This window comes from Rhea americana, unplaced genomic scaffold (assembly GCF_003343005.1).
Source record: "Rhea americana isolate MKP2758 unplaced genomic scaffold, rheAme1 scaffold_92, whole genome shotgun sequence".
Taxonomy (NCBI): Eukaryota; Metazoa; Chordata; class Aves; order Rheiformes; family Rheidae; genus Rhea; species Rhea americana.
The window spans coordinates 2646568-2660161 of NW_028187111.1; the positions used below are offsets into that span (position 1 = coordinate 2646568).

The 13594-nt window shown below is 48.5% G+C and overlaps 1 protein-coding gene across 1 annotated transcript in view; it reads left to right on the top strand.

Annotated features, from left to right (window-relative positions):
- Positions 1-7424, top strand: part of TRIM45 (tripartite motif containing 45) — a 7907-nt gene extending 483 nt beyond the window's left edge. The window contains exons 2-6 of the mRNA XM_085324651.1: positions 2139-2872; positions 3734-3863; positions 5769-5883; positions 6101-6227; positions 7098-7424. Coding sequence (XP_085180777.1) covers positions 2139-2872; positions 3734-3863; positions 5769-5883; positions 6101-6227; positions 7098-7249 — 1258 coding nt within the window. The 3' untranslated portion in view covers positions 7250-7424. The remainder of the gene's footprint in view (positions 1-2138; positions 2873-3733; positions 3864-5768; positions 5884-6100; positions 6228-7097) is intronic.
- The last annotated feature ends 6170 nt before the right edge of the window (positions 7425-13594 follow it).

Below are 13594 nucleotides of genomic sequence, written 5' to 3' on the forward strand. Positions count from 1 at the left end.
TGGGATGGGATGGGATGGGATGGGATGGGATGGGATGGGATGGGAGCTGCCGGCGGGGACCACGCCTGGAGAGCCGGAGCTGGGTGGAGCGAAAAGGCCTGACTGGAAGTCATGGCAGCCCATGGCTGCCGCGTTGGTCTGGTCGCGGGACCTGCCCGTGTGCTGGCCCGTTCCTGCTGTGTCCATGTGTCTTGCATGCGCTTGGCACGTTCCTGTGAGGAGCAGTGATGCTGTCTCTTTGCAGAGCATCTGCTGTTGCAGAACTTAATTCTGTTAGAGTACAGGAACACTGAAGCAAGGTCAGCAGAAGAGAGCTTTTTACTGYGGAGATGATCCCATCAGTAGGGCGAGAAGAAGAGATGACTGCAGCAGAGGTAGGAGCTAAAGAGGAGGCTGCAGTGGTCTTTGAGCAGGGCAGAAGAGAGCAGTACTGTGGAAGAAAAGCGACAGGAGATCCAAAGGGCTTTCTGAAGCAAGGATGTAGGGAAAACATCCAGCAGCACTAGCCAAAGAAGTCTGGGTTAATCCACTTGACTATTCCTTTTAGACTTACTATTCCTTTCCACTTTTAAGAACAAGTTGTTTTCTCTAGAAGTTGCTGGGGCATATTCCTCACGGCCCTTGCCCACCTACRGATACTGATACCTGTCATAAAAGGTTTCAAACTCTTAGTTACCTTTCATTTGGGGCTCAAAATTTCAGCATACCATTCTGATAAATTAATGCCTTATACCCTATAGAGCTGCTGAACAGTAGTAAACTTGAGACCTTGAACAGCAGTGTGTTGCATTGATTTAAGTAACCGCACAAGGTTTAAAGTAGTAGAAAATTTGTCCCAGCTGCCTGCTGCCTTCCTTATTTACTGAGAGTAATGTCTTTGCCCCATTAGCATCTGCAAACCTGCAGCTGGTTTTTGTTGTTGGCAAAGTAGACTAAGAGCCAAGGAAGATCATTTTGAAATACTTTCCAGGGGTGTAGGGAAGTTTCTAAAGATCAGAGTGCTGCTGTCGTGCTTCTTGGAACAAGTGTTACAACTTGAAGTCAGGGAAGTGTGAACATGAGAGATGTTATGTGAATGGTGCTAGAAAGCTTAAAAACTGTGCTAGACCCAAGGGAGATTGTGGGGAAGTGAAAGAAAGAGTGTAATGACCCTTTTCTGCCCCATGACAAGGCTGCTTTGTGTTGCCAGAGCAACTGTAGAGCTTCCCCCACAGAGTATTTCTCTGCCTATGGCTCGAAGCTCCCTTTGCAGTTGCCACATGTCAGCTTCTGCATATGCAATCACTAGTGCAGGAGGCAAGAAAGGAGACAATTCTTTTATGTTCTTGTTACTAAATAGCTTCCAGTGTCCAAAATAGCATAGAATGGAAACAAATCTAGTGCTACTCTGACCTGGTAGATGGCTGGATCGTACCCAGGCTCTTTACATCTGCATCTCCGAGCAGAATCTAATCCAAAGCCCAGAAGGACATGGAGTTTGGCTTTTGGAATATTAAATATTGTACCACAGATTGTCGTCTGGCGCTTGCTTGAAGTAGGTTTTTCTCTACAAGGTATTAGAGCTTCTTTGCCTCAGCAAATTTGAAGTTGGTAAAAATCATCAGGCTGACAGCTCAGGAGCCTGATGCCTCCTGTGCTTGTGCAGAATTGACTGTTGGTGAACAATTTAGTTTGTAGACACCTCTTGCCAGCTCACACTTTGCGATACACGCCACCCTCCTGCTRTCTTTGTTACAGCAGGCTCTGGGGATAATCGCAACTACCCTACTTCTGTCAGGTTCCATGAAGGAGTTGCTGGCAGTAGCCACCTGACAGCCTATTCCCTGGTCTTGACATGACAGTGGTGGGGCACACAGTTCTTCTGTCTGAAAATAAGTGTTGACAGCACTCAGGGAGCCTGAGAGCAGCCTCTAATGAGCTGTTTGCAGATACTGTCCTCTTTTGTGTAGAGCCATGTCCCCAGGAGATTGCAAGTCCCTTTGTGCAGCATGAATTTCAGCAGAGACAGGAGGGAACAGTGCACACCATGACTTGTAGTCTGTACCGATTGGCATTCGCAAGGGATCTTGGGCTAGTTCATGGGTGTTTGTATTTCACATCCAGTATGCATGAGGTTATATGTGGTTACCGCCTTCCAGGAGACAGAAGAAGACAGCTTCTCATGCTGTGGCGGAGTTGGAGAACATCAAGGATTGCAGCCAAGTTGGGAAGCCCCTCTTCTGCCCTTCCCATCCGACAGAGGAGCTAAGGCTGTTCTGTGAGCAGTGTGACCAGCCCGTTTGCCGGGATTGCGTTGTAGACAGGCACCGGCAGCACCCCTGCGACTTCACTGGCAATGTCATCCATAGGCATGGGAACTCCTTGCGGGAGCTGCTGAAGAGCACCCAGCAGCATGTGGGCACCCTAGAGGATGTTCTAGACCAGATTGATGACACGGGCAATGCCATCTGCAGTCGCGCAGAGACTGTGGCCGCAAAGATCTGTTTGTTTGCTGATGGGTATGTGAAAGCAATTGAAGAGCATCGGGACCGGCTGCTGAAGCAGCTGGAGGACTTGAAGGTGCAGAAGGAAAACCTCCTGCACTTGCAGAAGGCCCAGCTGGAGCAGCTGCTGCTGGACATGAGGACTGGTGTGGAGTTCACGGAGCACTTGCTAACGAGTGGCTCAGACCTGGAGATCCTCATCACCAAAGGGGTAGTGGCAAGCCGACTGGCAAGGCTGAACAGCATTGCTTACAGCACCCACCCTAGCGTGGACAGTGAGATCCAATTCTCTCCCCAGGAAAAGGCCGGGCAGTGCTGTGGCTATGAAGTTTTTGGAGCCATTGTCAACAAAGTGGTCGATCCAGCCAAATGTACCCTGCAAGGGGAAGGTAATGGGATACTGTGCAACAGCCTAGTGGGAGCCAGCTGTACCCTAAAGTTGCCTTTCCATTCTCAGCACTCACCTGGGGCGCAGCTCAAGGCACTGTTGGCTCCCTGCTGTTCAGGGATTGACTAGGGGAAAAGGCAGCGGGGGGAGGGGGATGCACAGCATAGTAGAGCCCCGTTAGAGACTGAGAGGCTACAAGAGCTATGCTGAGCGGGGAGCCAGAGCTGTGTCCAGCTGTCCGAGCATACTGAAGTGCCCTCTGCAGTGTTACTGGCCTCAGTGTTGGGTGACCACAGTTGGCCAAAGACCAGTTTACTCATGGGTTGGGAGTGTTGCCTTCCGTAGGAGAATGTACTGTTTTCACAAGGACCCTGGTTATTCTGCAGCATCTGGCTAGAGAGATCCCTTCTGTAGCTGACTAATTACATTCCCCTCGCAGCTTCTGCTGGAACTGCTGTGAGATTTCTTAGTGTAGATGGCAGCAGTCCCTGCAGTGGCCTGTATAGGGCAGAAGAGACAGGCTTGGGGCCTCTTCCGTCCCTTCCATGCCAAGAGGAATTGCTGAGGTCTTGGGGGCAGAGCTCCACACTGCACAGCGGGGCTGTCCCTCCTGTTGTGTGGTACTCCTTGAGTCATGCTGGGCATGGAGGGACAGGCCAACATCTCCAAGCACCTGTGGCTGTCTGCTGTCTCCTGGTCCCTTTTTCCAATTTACTTTTTTCTCTGGGTGCGGAGGAGCTGTTACACCACAGCAGCAAAGTCCTGGCTGTGCCCTGATGGGAGTGGAGCACTGCAAAATGTATCGGAACTGGGGATTACATCTGGTATGAATTCTTTCTATCATTATTTCTCCACCTTTCAGATCTCCACAATGCCCGTCAGAACCAGCTGACTGGCTTTACAGTGCTCTGCAATGACACCACGGGGGAGCAGATGAGGAGAGGAGGAGAGGCTGTGCGGGTCACTATCACGCACAAGGACAAGAGGGACTGGTGGGTATTTCTCCTGGCAGCTCCCCAGTTCTGGGGTTTACCTTTCTGTCTCTGTTACAGGCTCCCTTAGCCTGGCTCCCTCCTTTTTTGGGCAGGCGGGAAGAGGTATCCTAGCATGTGGGTCAGGATCTATAGAGGAAAAGGCACAGCTATTCTTCCCCCTAGTATAGGAATTCTTCTTAGTTGTCATATGTCACTGCATGGAAGTTGATAGATAGGCTTATAGCATCTTTCAGTGGTTTGGGGCTTCTTAAAAGATTCAGCTCACAGTGGGTCTTAATCATGGTCAGAGTGAGCAGTTGGAGCTTCACCTCTCCCAGCAGGTACCCAGGCCACCTGCTTTTGTTAGCATTTAATGCATGTAAAATAAAGAAATGCAAAAACGACCATCTTGTGTCAGACTACCAAGCACAGGAGTCTCCAAGAGTAGGTGGAATTGATTAATTCATGTTCTGGGGAAAGAATCTGTGCTGTGACTTCATTAAGCTGTCTCCTACAGTTACAAATGTTGACCACTTTCAAATGTTTGGAGATTTTCCAGCAAAAGCAGGGAAGACCACAGTGTCTCCCTGAGTGTTTCCACGGTGAAAGTGACCAACCAGAACAAATTATTTTGGAAGCTGTTTTCAGGCCATCATTGTTGTTACAAAACAGGGAGGCGTTAGTGCAAATGCAGAACCATTTGGGGGTCAGTTCTTAAGGAAAACATCTACCGTGTTTTGTATTAGCTGCACTGCAGCTGGAGCAAGATGCCAGTGTAGCTGTTGGTGGGTTGACATGATGAGTAAGGGGATGGGTTGCTGGAACTCCTTGCTGTGGGAAAGTACTGACACAGCATACAGAAATAGTACTGGGTGGACAGATGACTATCGGTAAAGCAGCATTGCCCCAGGATGTTGCTCCAACGTACCTTCCTTCATTAGTGCAAGTACGATGTGTGGAGTACACACTAGGATTACGTGGCATTTGCTTGGTGGGGTAGAGGTCGCTGTGGCCACATTAACTCAGTTTCTTATTTTTGTTTGCATGCAGTGGCTACGTCTGTTGCTGAAAGCTATGTGACTCTGGGGTGAGGCACAGCAGCTGCTGAAGAGCCTGAAGCCTCGCCACACAGTTCAGGGCAGGAAATGATGTAGGCAGCTGTACTGGTGTGAAATAATGGGGGATGGGGAACATGCCCTACAAATCTGGAAAGTTATAAAGTCTCATGTCATGGGGCGTTAAGAGACTGATTAGTGAGGATTAGGAAGAATACCTTCCTTTGTGCAGAGCTCCAAAATAACTGTCGATAGAAAGCTCTTTTCATTTTTCTGTGAAGTGGACAGAGAGTACCAGTGTAACTACCTGACACTTTTGCCTTGGCTGTGTGTCTGCCAAGGTACCTTGTGAGGTTTACTTTGCAAGGGAAGAATTTCCCAGCAAGACCTAGAACTCAGAGTATCAGAGGAAAGAGTTGAGGTCAGTGTAGTTGGGGCAGAGGTTGAAGTGATTCAGATGTGCCCTGTTTGTGCCCTGTCTTAGTCATGGACTCTTCTGGAGGTAACTACTCTCTGAAGCTGCGAGCCATTTCTAAGGGCTCTTATCTGATGGGATAATCTGCCCTGTAAGTACACTGTCGTTGTACTCTTTCTCAGCAGTCTGGGTTGTTACAAATCCTTGCAGTTCAGCTAGCTTTGTGTGGCTTCCTTTATACGGTTATTGCAGCTTCCAGTGCAGGTATGTGTGAAAGCTACACTCTGCTTGAGCTTTGCTCGTGCATCCTGTTCAGCTCGCTTGAGACCTGCAGCTGCTGAACAAGGCTGGGGATAAGGAGCGAACTACAAATCTAGCCCAAGCAGTCATTTACACTTAGAGCAATTTTCTCTCAGTCACTGACCTCTTGGTCTTTTCTGTGTGTGTTCATAGTACAGTCAAGGCAACAGTGTGTGATAATGATGATGGGACCTACCATATTTCCTATAGCCCTGAGGAGCCAGGCTTGTATGCTGTCTGCGTCTGTGTGAAAGGGCAGCACGTACAGGTAGCGTTTCTTGTTTGTTTTGTGCTGGTTCTTCTTTATCTGCTTTTCTAAGTATTTTCTTTAACTCTTTCTAAGGATTGCCTTTGCTACTTGACAATTTAAGGCTGGGCTTACTGACCTGTGACTGACAGGATCACCCAGCTGGTTTTTAAAAATGCAGACACAGCATTTGATAGTGTTCACGGCAGTAGCCTCTCTGCTTGCTTGTCCTCTGCAGGGCTCTCCATTCACTCTGACCGTGAAAAACAAGATCCGCAAGCACCAAGGTGTGTTTCACTGCTGCACGTTCTGCTCTAGTGGAGGCCAGAAAGCTGCTCGCTGTGCCTGTGGTGGGACCATGCCAGGTGAGGGCTCAGCTTTTCCTGTGCTGCTGGGATCAGGCAGGTTTTTTGCATCTAGTCCCACCTCATGTATGTAAGTGTGAATAACTCCTGTAGGCCCAGCTCCTGCCTTGCACACATATCAGACCCGTGACAACCTGCTTGTATGTATTTTCTGGTAGGATGGGACCACAGCAGTGAGAGATGCAGCAGGACACACTGAGGGTCTCTGTAATGTGCTGCTTGCACAGAGAGCTGAATCAACTCTGTAGGAGATGGGACAGAGCAGCTCTGTCCAAGGATCCTACTTTTATCCCTTCACAGTGAGGCTAAGCAGCATTTGGCTATGCTGATCCTCTTCCAGAGTCAACACATTGGGGAGCATATTGGCTGTGTCATACAGTGCCCTATGCTGTCCTCTAGAGAAATCTTTTTCCTCATTAAGGATGATAGATTTGCTCCCGTATTTATTTAACTCAACCATCTTCCTTGTCCTTGAGCTGCATGTGTCATTGTGAGTTTTGCATGTTCTAAGTACAGAACCCGCCTTTTCCCTTCTCTGTGCCTGATCTGTATCAGCTTCTGTTAAGGGCACAGCCAGAGCTACCAGTGCCTGGCAAGAGGTTCTGCAGGACTATGTGTTGCTTTACACGCTAAGCCAGGAGACAGATCTTCACCTTTCCCAAGCAACTGGAAAGGGGAGACATCCCTCACCCCCCAGCAGCTTGTTCTCCTTTTTTTAAGGAGCCCTGGTAGTGTTGGCCTTGAATATCTTGTGCTCTTATCAGCACATACTCCTCATCTCTGGGGCCAAAGCATTCTCTGAAAGCCTCTGACAAGCTGTGGTTCTTTGATAAGTTTTTGGTGGAGCTGATGGTGCCTCTTCTCTTGCAGGTGGATACCAAGGCTGTGGCCATGGACACAAAGGTCACCCTGGCTGCCCCCACTGGTCATGCTGTGGACAAGTCATGGAGAGCTCTGAGTGTTTGGGGGGGCCACCTAGCGACACCTCGCAAAGGAGTTTGCTCAGGACAGTGGCTCTGTGAGCAGCAAAGTGAGCCCCTCGGAACCCAGAGCCATCCTACTGACTGCTGTATAAGCACAAGCCATGAAGATCCTCCAAATCACTGCATAGCCCTTGTTGCCAGATAACAGCATCCCAACGGGTGTGAACCTCAAAAGGGAGGGGGAAGTGGGAAAATAAAATTGTGCCTTATTCTACTTGGGGGTAGTGTGTAAAGTTATTTTGTGCCTAAACAGGAGCAAACTCTAGGAATTGTCATAGCACCCACACTTTGAGGATGTCAGGCCTGTGGGATCAGGCTCTGAGGTGACACTTGGTCTGAGCAGTTACCTCCCAGAGAATCAAGATGCATCTTGTTCTGCAGGATCAACAGTCTTTGCTCTTCTCAAAAAAGCTGAAGCTGCCGGTTGGGTAACATTCCAGCGGGTTTGCTTTCGTGCTTTGGAAAGGCTTGGCAGCCTGAATACAGCTTCTGCCTCTCAGCAGATGCAGGGCTGGATGTCAGCCTTGTGTGTTTGTATATAGCAAAGTCACGCTCTCCAGAGCTGCTGCTGCTGTTTTCAACTCCTAATTTTTCTCCATGTTGTCTGTGGTCTTGTTACTCTTCCCTGAAAAATAGGAGTAAGGCATATTAGTAATGTGTTTGAAAGAAATCCAAGGAAAAGCCATGGCGTTGATCGGAACAGCAATCAGAGTGTCATTCACCCTGTGTGCGTGTTTTCCATGGAGATTGTGTGGGACGTCGTGCTGCTCGGGACAATGTGAGATCCAGAAGAACGCATTTGGTTTGATTTGGTTGCAGTCTGAGCATCTGTAGGAGTCATCCGTACAACTTTTCAGAGTTCTGTCGTGATTGAGGCAATCAGGGAAGAGCAGCAGAAGGAGCTGGAATTCAGCAGAACTTCTGGATTATGCTTGTACGGTCTTGGCCACTCTTAGGTATTTATAGAAGAGATTGTCCCATTTTCCCTAGTGAGTGGGGCATCTTGTGGGCTCATATGTTGCCAACACTACCAGTCATGGGGAAATACGCTCTTGTGAAGAGGAGGAAGAGGCCTTTCCTTGGAAGGGCAACTTCTAACCTACAAATTACTGCCTGCCACTTCCCTAGGTGAGGCAGACCCCTTGGATGCCTTCCTGAACAAAACAAATTCATGTCACTGACAGTGGGAATGCAACTGTCCTGGTGGTAACCCCCTGCTTGTAGATGTATGTTGCTAGGGGCTCATCCTGCAGCCTGGGGAGGTGGGGTGGAGACAAGGGTCCATCCATCGGTTATCTGGTAGGAGGAATGCTGCCCTAGTGTCAACAGTAGGGGCTGGTTCTTGCTTTCTGACTGATAGTAGCTGGGTTGTAGATAGTAGGAATCTGTGTTGTCTGTTTGCTTGTTCAAACCTCAAAAGATTCTCACCTGTTCTTAGCTCTGACAAAGCCGGTTTTGAAGCCTCTTCTTCCCRGCAAAGGAGATGGATATCCTTAAGCAAATGCTGTTCATAGTTTTCCGTTAATCATCCAGAAAGGATTATTAAACAAATGGGCAAAGGTTAAGCAGTTTAAATCTCYAAGTTGCTGACTCTGAAATTTCAAACTGAAAGTTCAGCTTGAGTTATTTTTTAATGAAACAAATGGCAACTCTCTCCTATCCCTGCTATGAGCGTGTCAGTGCTCAGTASAGTATGCCATGTAAAAGGAAATAATACCTTGTTTTCTGTGTSTCTCGGTTTCTTGCCTCTTGCATGTGTGTTGTTTCATAATCAGAGTTTCCACGCTGTGTGACACATAAGCAGTGCACTACCTTCTAGGTACATCATTTCTGTCTACAAATATCATACTCCTTTCAGACATAGGAATGTGTTTTCATGTTAGGGATCCCTTACACGCCCTGCAGCTGACATTTTCTGAGAAGTTGTTTGTGAGCATTGCACCCGAGAACATAGAAACCTTCAGGGAACTGYGGCCAGCTTGCGCCAAGCTCTGCATTTGGCATGGGGAGAGCAGCTGTACAGACAGCGTAGGGTGCTGATCCAGCCAGGGTCAGGAACTCGTACTGATCTTTTTTTAGACTTGAAGGCTCAGTCAATCCCAGGATTACACGATATTGACCTGTTACCACCATGTTTGGATGAAGAGGGCTGTGCATAGGGATGGCCTGAAGAATCGTGTGCCGAAAAGCCATTAAATGTCCTTAGTCGCTTTGTGGGGGTTAAGTGTGAGAGTCTCCCAATGTTTTGCAAGCAGGCTTTGTTCTGCCACCATTGCTCCTAGCTCAAAGTGCTCTGTGAAATGAGTATGTCCTACTGATCTATTGGAGCCTCACATTGGTCTCCAATAGCCAGCCCCAGGAATGGTTTCAAGTATTCTGTCGGTAATTAGCCTCGGGCAACTAGTGTAGTGGGAGGTGTAGTTAGTTTGTTCGTCACTTGATATTATTTCCGACTGGCTGATCCTTGAGCTAACAAAGGTGTTTTTCAAGACATATGCACATTCAGTGTGGACAGACTGTGCTGGTAAAGATACATGATTTTATTCTCCCCCCACCCCCAGATAAATACCCTTGCTGATAAAGAAAAAAGTGACTGGCTCCAGTTTGCAAAAATAGAAAATAGACAGTGGTAAATATGAGGAGGGGTTTGGGGAAGCAAGAGAAGGGGGAAAAAGCTCTGTCAGGGAAAACATGAGAGTGTGCCTGGAGAAAAAATGCAACCAGAACATCAAGAGAAAGACCCATAACAGGCCCTGCAGCCTAGAAGACTCCACGCCGAAGGATGCCAGGGTATCTCCCTTCTCAGAAGGTGCAAACCACACTGATGGCCCGGCTGCCCTTGCAGCCCCATGCACGAGTGCCTTGTTTGTCCCCAGCAGATTGCAGGAGCAGGGCAGAGACTGGCTCAGCAGAGCTTCTTGCTCTTCCTAAGGCAGGAGGTGATTCGCAAGGGTGCGCTGGCAATCTGAGGTACCACGAGAAGATGGACTCTTGTGGTGTCACGCCGGCAATGTAAGGGAGTTTGCCTATTTCCAACAGACAGTGGCTTGTTATCTCCCTGTTTTAAGAGCTGAGAGGGTGTTTTGAACGTTGTCGCCTCTTGGTTCCCTTCAAGAGCAGGTGAGGCCAAGGATAGGTAGGGCTGGTAAGGCAGCTCCCAGGTGTCCTCCTTCTAGCTTTCAGGGTGGGACCACTGGTATTTCTCTCTTCTGGTGCCTCTCAAGCACCTCTTGACACCTCCATTACTGATGAAGGGGTACAAGGCTGAGTAAGAAAAGGAAATGGAAAGGTCTCCAACATTTTTGGCCAAATCCCAGGGACATCTGTAATCTTTTCCAGCCCATTGGCTGCCTACGTGTCTCTAGAATGTTTTGTGAAACTCTGTTGCTTTTCAGCTTGTCATGACTCATTCTTCTGATTCTTCTTCTTCACAGGTGTCTCCTTCCGCAGTTCAGTGAGAGTGAAATAAGGCATGAACTTGCCATAAGTAAGAGTGCTCTTCTGGTAAAATTACTGGTTTGTGAAGAAAGAAAAAGGTTGTGTCATGAAGGGCAGTTTGTTTTTTGTGCCCCTGCCTCTCTCAGGGCGCTGAATGTTTTCATGGGCCCTGGGCTGCTTCTCCCTGATTCTCCTTCAGTCCTTCCAGTCCCACACCGTTCCCTCGTCTGGGCAAGAGGCAGCACAAGCTGCAGCCAGCTCCAGGGTACAGGTTGGCAGGCCCAGCAAAACCAGTAATTCTTTGTGCCTGCTATAGCCTTTCCCTCAGGCAGGGCAGCTGATGTAAGTCTCTCTCCTCCAGGCACTTACCAGTTTTCCCAGCCTGCGTGGGACCATGATCCTGCTGCCACAGTTGGTTGGATTTGGTAATGGATTCAAAAGCAGTAAGAGCTGGGCAGACCACATGGTCACAGACCACAGAACCTKGATATCTTTGGGAAATACACGGAGTATCTCTTATTTCTACAGTATAAACACATGGAGAGGGGCAGTCTCCAGCATGAGAGCTGATCAACGTTTGAATTTAGTACTGTCCTGCGTGGACAGGTCTTGCCCTGGTCCTGACAGTGCTGCCTGTGCCTGAGAAACGGATCTGTTTTTGCAAAGTCGATGAAACTCARTCGCTGATTGTGACACGAGGTGTGCCGCCGCCGTTACGATCCAGTTACGAAAGGAGACACTAGGCTGTGCGCTGCGTCACAGGCAGCTGTAAATCAGGTGTCATTAAGGCCAACAGGATGTCGCTTAAAGATCATTTCCCACCGTTTCCACTATGGCCTGGAGCTATCTTAGCTTCTGGTAATGCCCTGCTTATTTACAGTCAGTTAAGTAATCAGTAGAATAAGAAAACCTCAGACTTCTCTTTTTTTCAAATTAAGAAAGGTTATTCTATGATAAAGTGGAGAGAAAAGGTGAAAATCATGTGAAGTCTGCTTTATAGGCTTGAATGGTTGYAACAGAGAGCCACAGCAGTTCGCAGATGAAGCATTTCTACTCCTCGCTATCACTCAGAGGCTGTAGGAAGAAGGGTGTATTTTCAATCTCAGCAAAGATTAGAGTTTTAGGAGCGAGCCGTGTTCAGATCTCTGCCACAGGCCTTGCACAGCATGTTCAAGTCACCTAGAATTCAAACAGCAGCCCTTGACATAGAGCAGTTTGCTTCACAGTCAAGCACTCAAGTTGAAGTTGCACRTGAATGGCTGAAGAAACCCAAGAGCTTGTCAGTGTTGAAAGGAGAAGGTCCCACYAGGCCTCTTCTGCCCTTGCTGTAAGCCAGGTGGTCCTGTTCCACCCCTGCACTGGGTATGATACTCCTCTGATTKCTTGAGGAACCAATTCAACTCACTAACCCAGCAGGAAACCATTTGCTTTCTAATTTTATTGTTTCCCATCAGGTGAATGGGTTTAGTGCAGGTTCAGGTGTATCATCTCATGGGTGGCAGGGTGTGGGAGGAGACTGACCACAAGCTTCGACATGTCACTTCATCCTCATTTGTGGATGCTGGAAGTAGCGAGTACTGGGTGCTACCTGCCTTTGGATAACAGGTTGCAGACTTCAACGCTCATACAACAGCCACAGCCCCTTCCAACCCCATCTTTGTTGTCCAGAAAAGTCAGTTATGTGTCCTGCACAATAACTAGATACGTTCATCCCTTGTAGAGACTAAATCATGCTTCTGAAATCTTGCGCATGGATAATGAGATGGTTACTGTGTATATGACACAACTATGTCCCTCAGGTTAACCTAAACCCTCCTGAACCCTACTCAGCCTTTGCAGCTGGTCTGGTCATCACTGGCCAGTATTGATTATAGCCTGGGTCTTGATTTGGATCTCTGATTGTCTCAGAGAAAGTAACTTATTTTTTGTCAGGCTGGCTAAGGTGCCGCATTGTTCGCTGTTCCGTCGGGCATCCTCACCTCTGCACAGTAAAGCTGTTACGCTCCCACTAACCATGCAAACTCCCTGGAGATGGCTAGGGACTGCCATAAATTCCCCTTTCACCTTCCTTCTGGGAATGCAGCCCACATACAGATGACAGGATACACAGGTTTCCCTCCAGGAAACCAAACATGGGAGTGCAAGCTGCCTTCCCTGCTCTGCTCTTCCACAAAATCTCTGCCCTTCTCAACCTCTTACCTCCAAGAGCTACTCATTCTACCCCTAGTCTTGAGTAAGACCAAGGACAGTGACAAAAAAATTGTGGGGTCTGTGCTAGTTCTTCTCTCTTAAAGACTCCGATGTCCACCATAATGACAAATCTACAAAAAGCAGGAGCTGGGCTCAGGGAAAAGAAATAGTTCGGCCTGGTGGAGTTCAGTGGAAGAAAACAGCGGTCAGAAGAGCGGCCGCTGCCAAAGCTTTGTGCTTTTAACGGCACTGCTGGCTCCAGGAGAGCCCATGGGCACAGCGGAAAGATCCTGTAGCCTGGAGCTGTATGCCCAGTGCCAACAGCGTGATCCAAAATTTTAGCAGGGAGACCTCCCTCCTGGGTGCAGTGCAACCCCCCAGCGATGAGTCAGCTGTGGAGTTACATGGGCYGCTGCTGCTCTCCGGCCCCAGGATGAGCCAGCTATCAAACTGTCAGCTGCGACTACTTTTCTTTTTTTTTTAAGATCAGACATGTTTCTTTAATGGATGGTGTAGGAGGTTTCTGCTGTTCCCTCAATGACTAGCCAGGCCTCTCTACTTTTGACTAGCCTGGTGGGGGAAGCTTAGATATTCACTGCTTCCTCATTCCTGAGAGTTCAGCGCTTGGACTTACCACTCCTTGGCTGAGTTCAGTTATTTAAGCAGGACAACTTGGGAGAATGTATCGCGTAAAGCAAAGGGGCTGTGCTGCACACGGTGTGGGACCTTCACGCACCTGGTGTTTGGCTGGCCTTC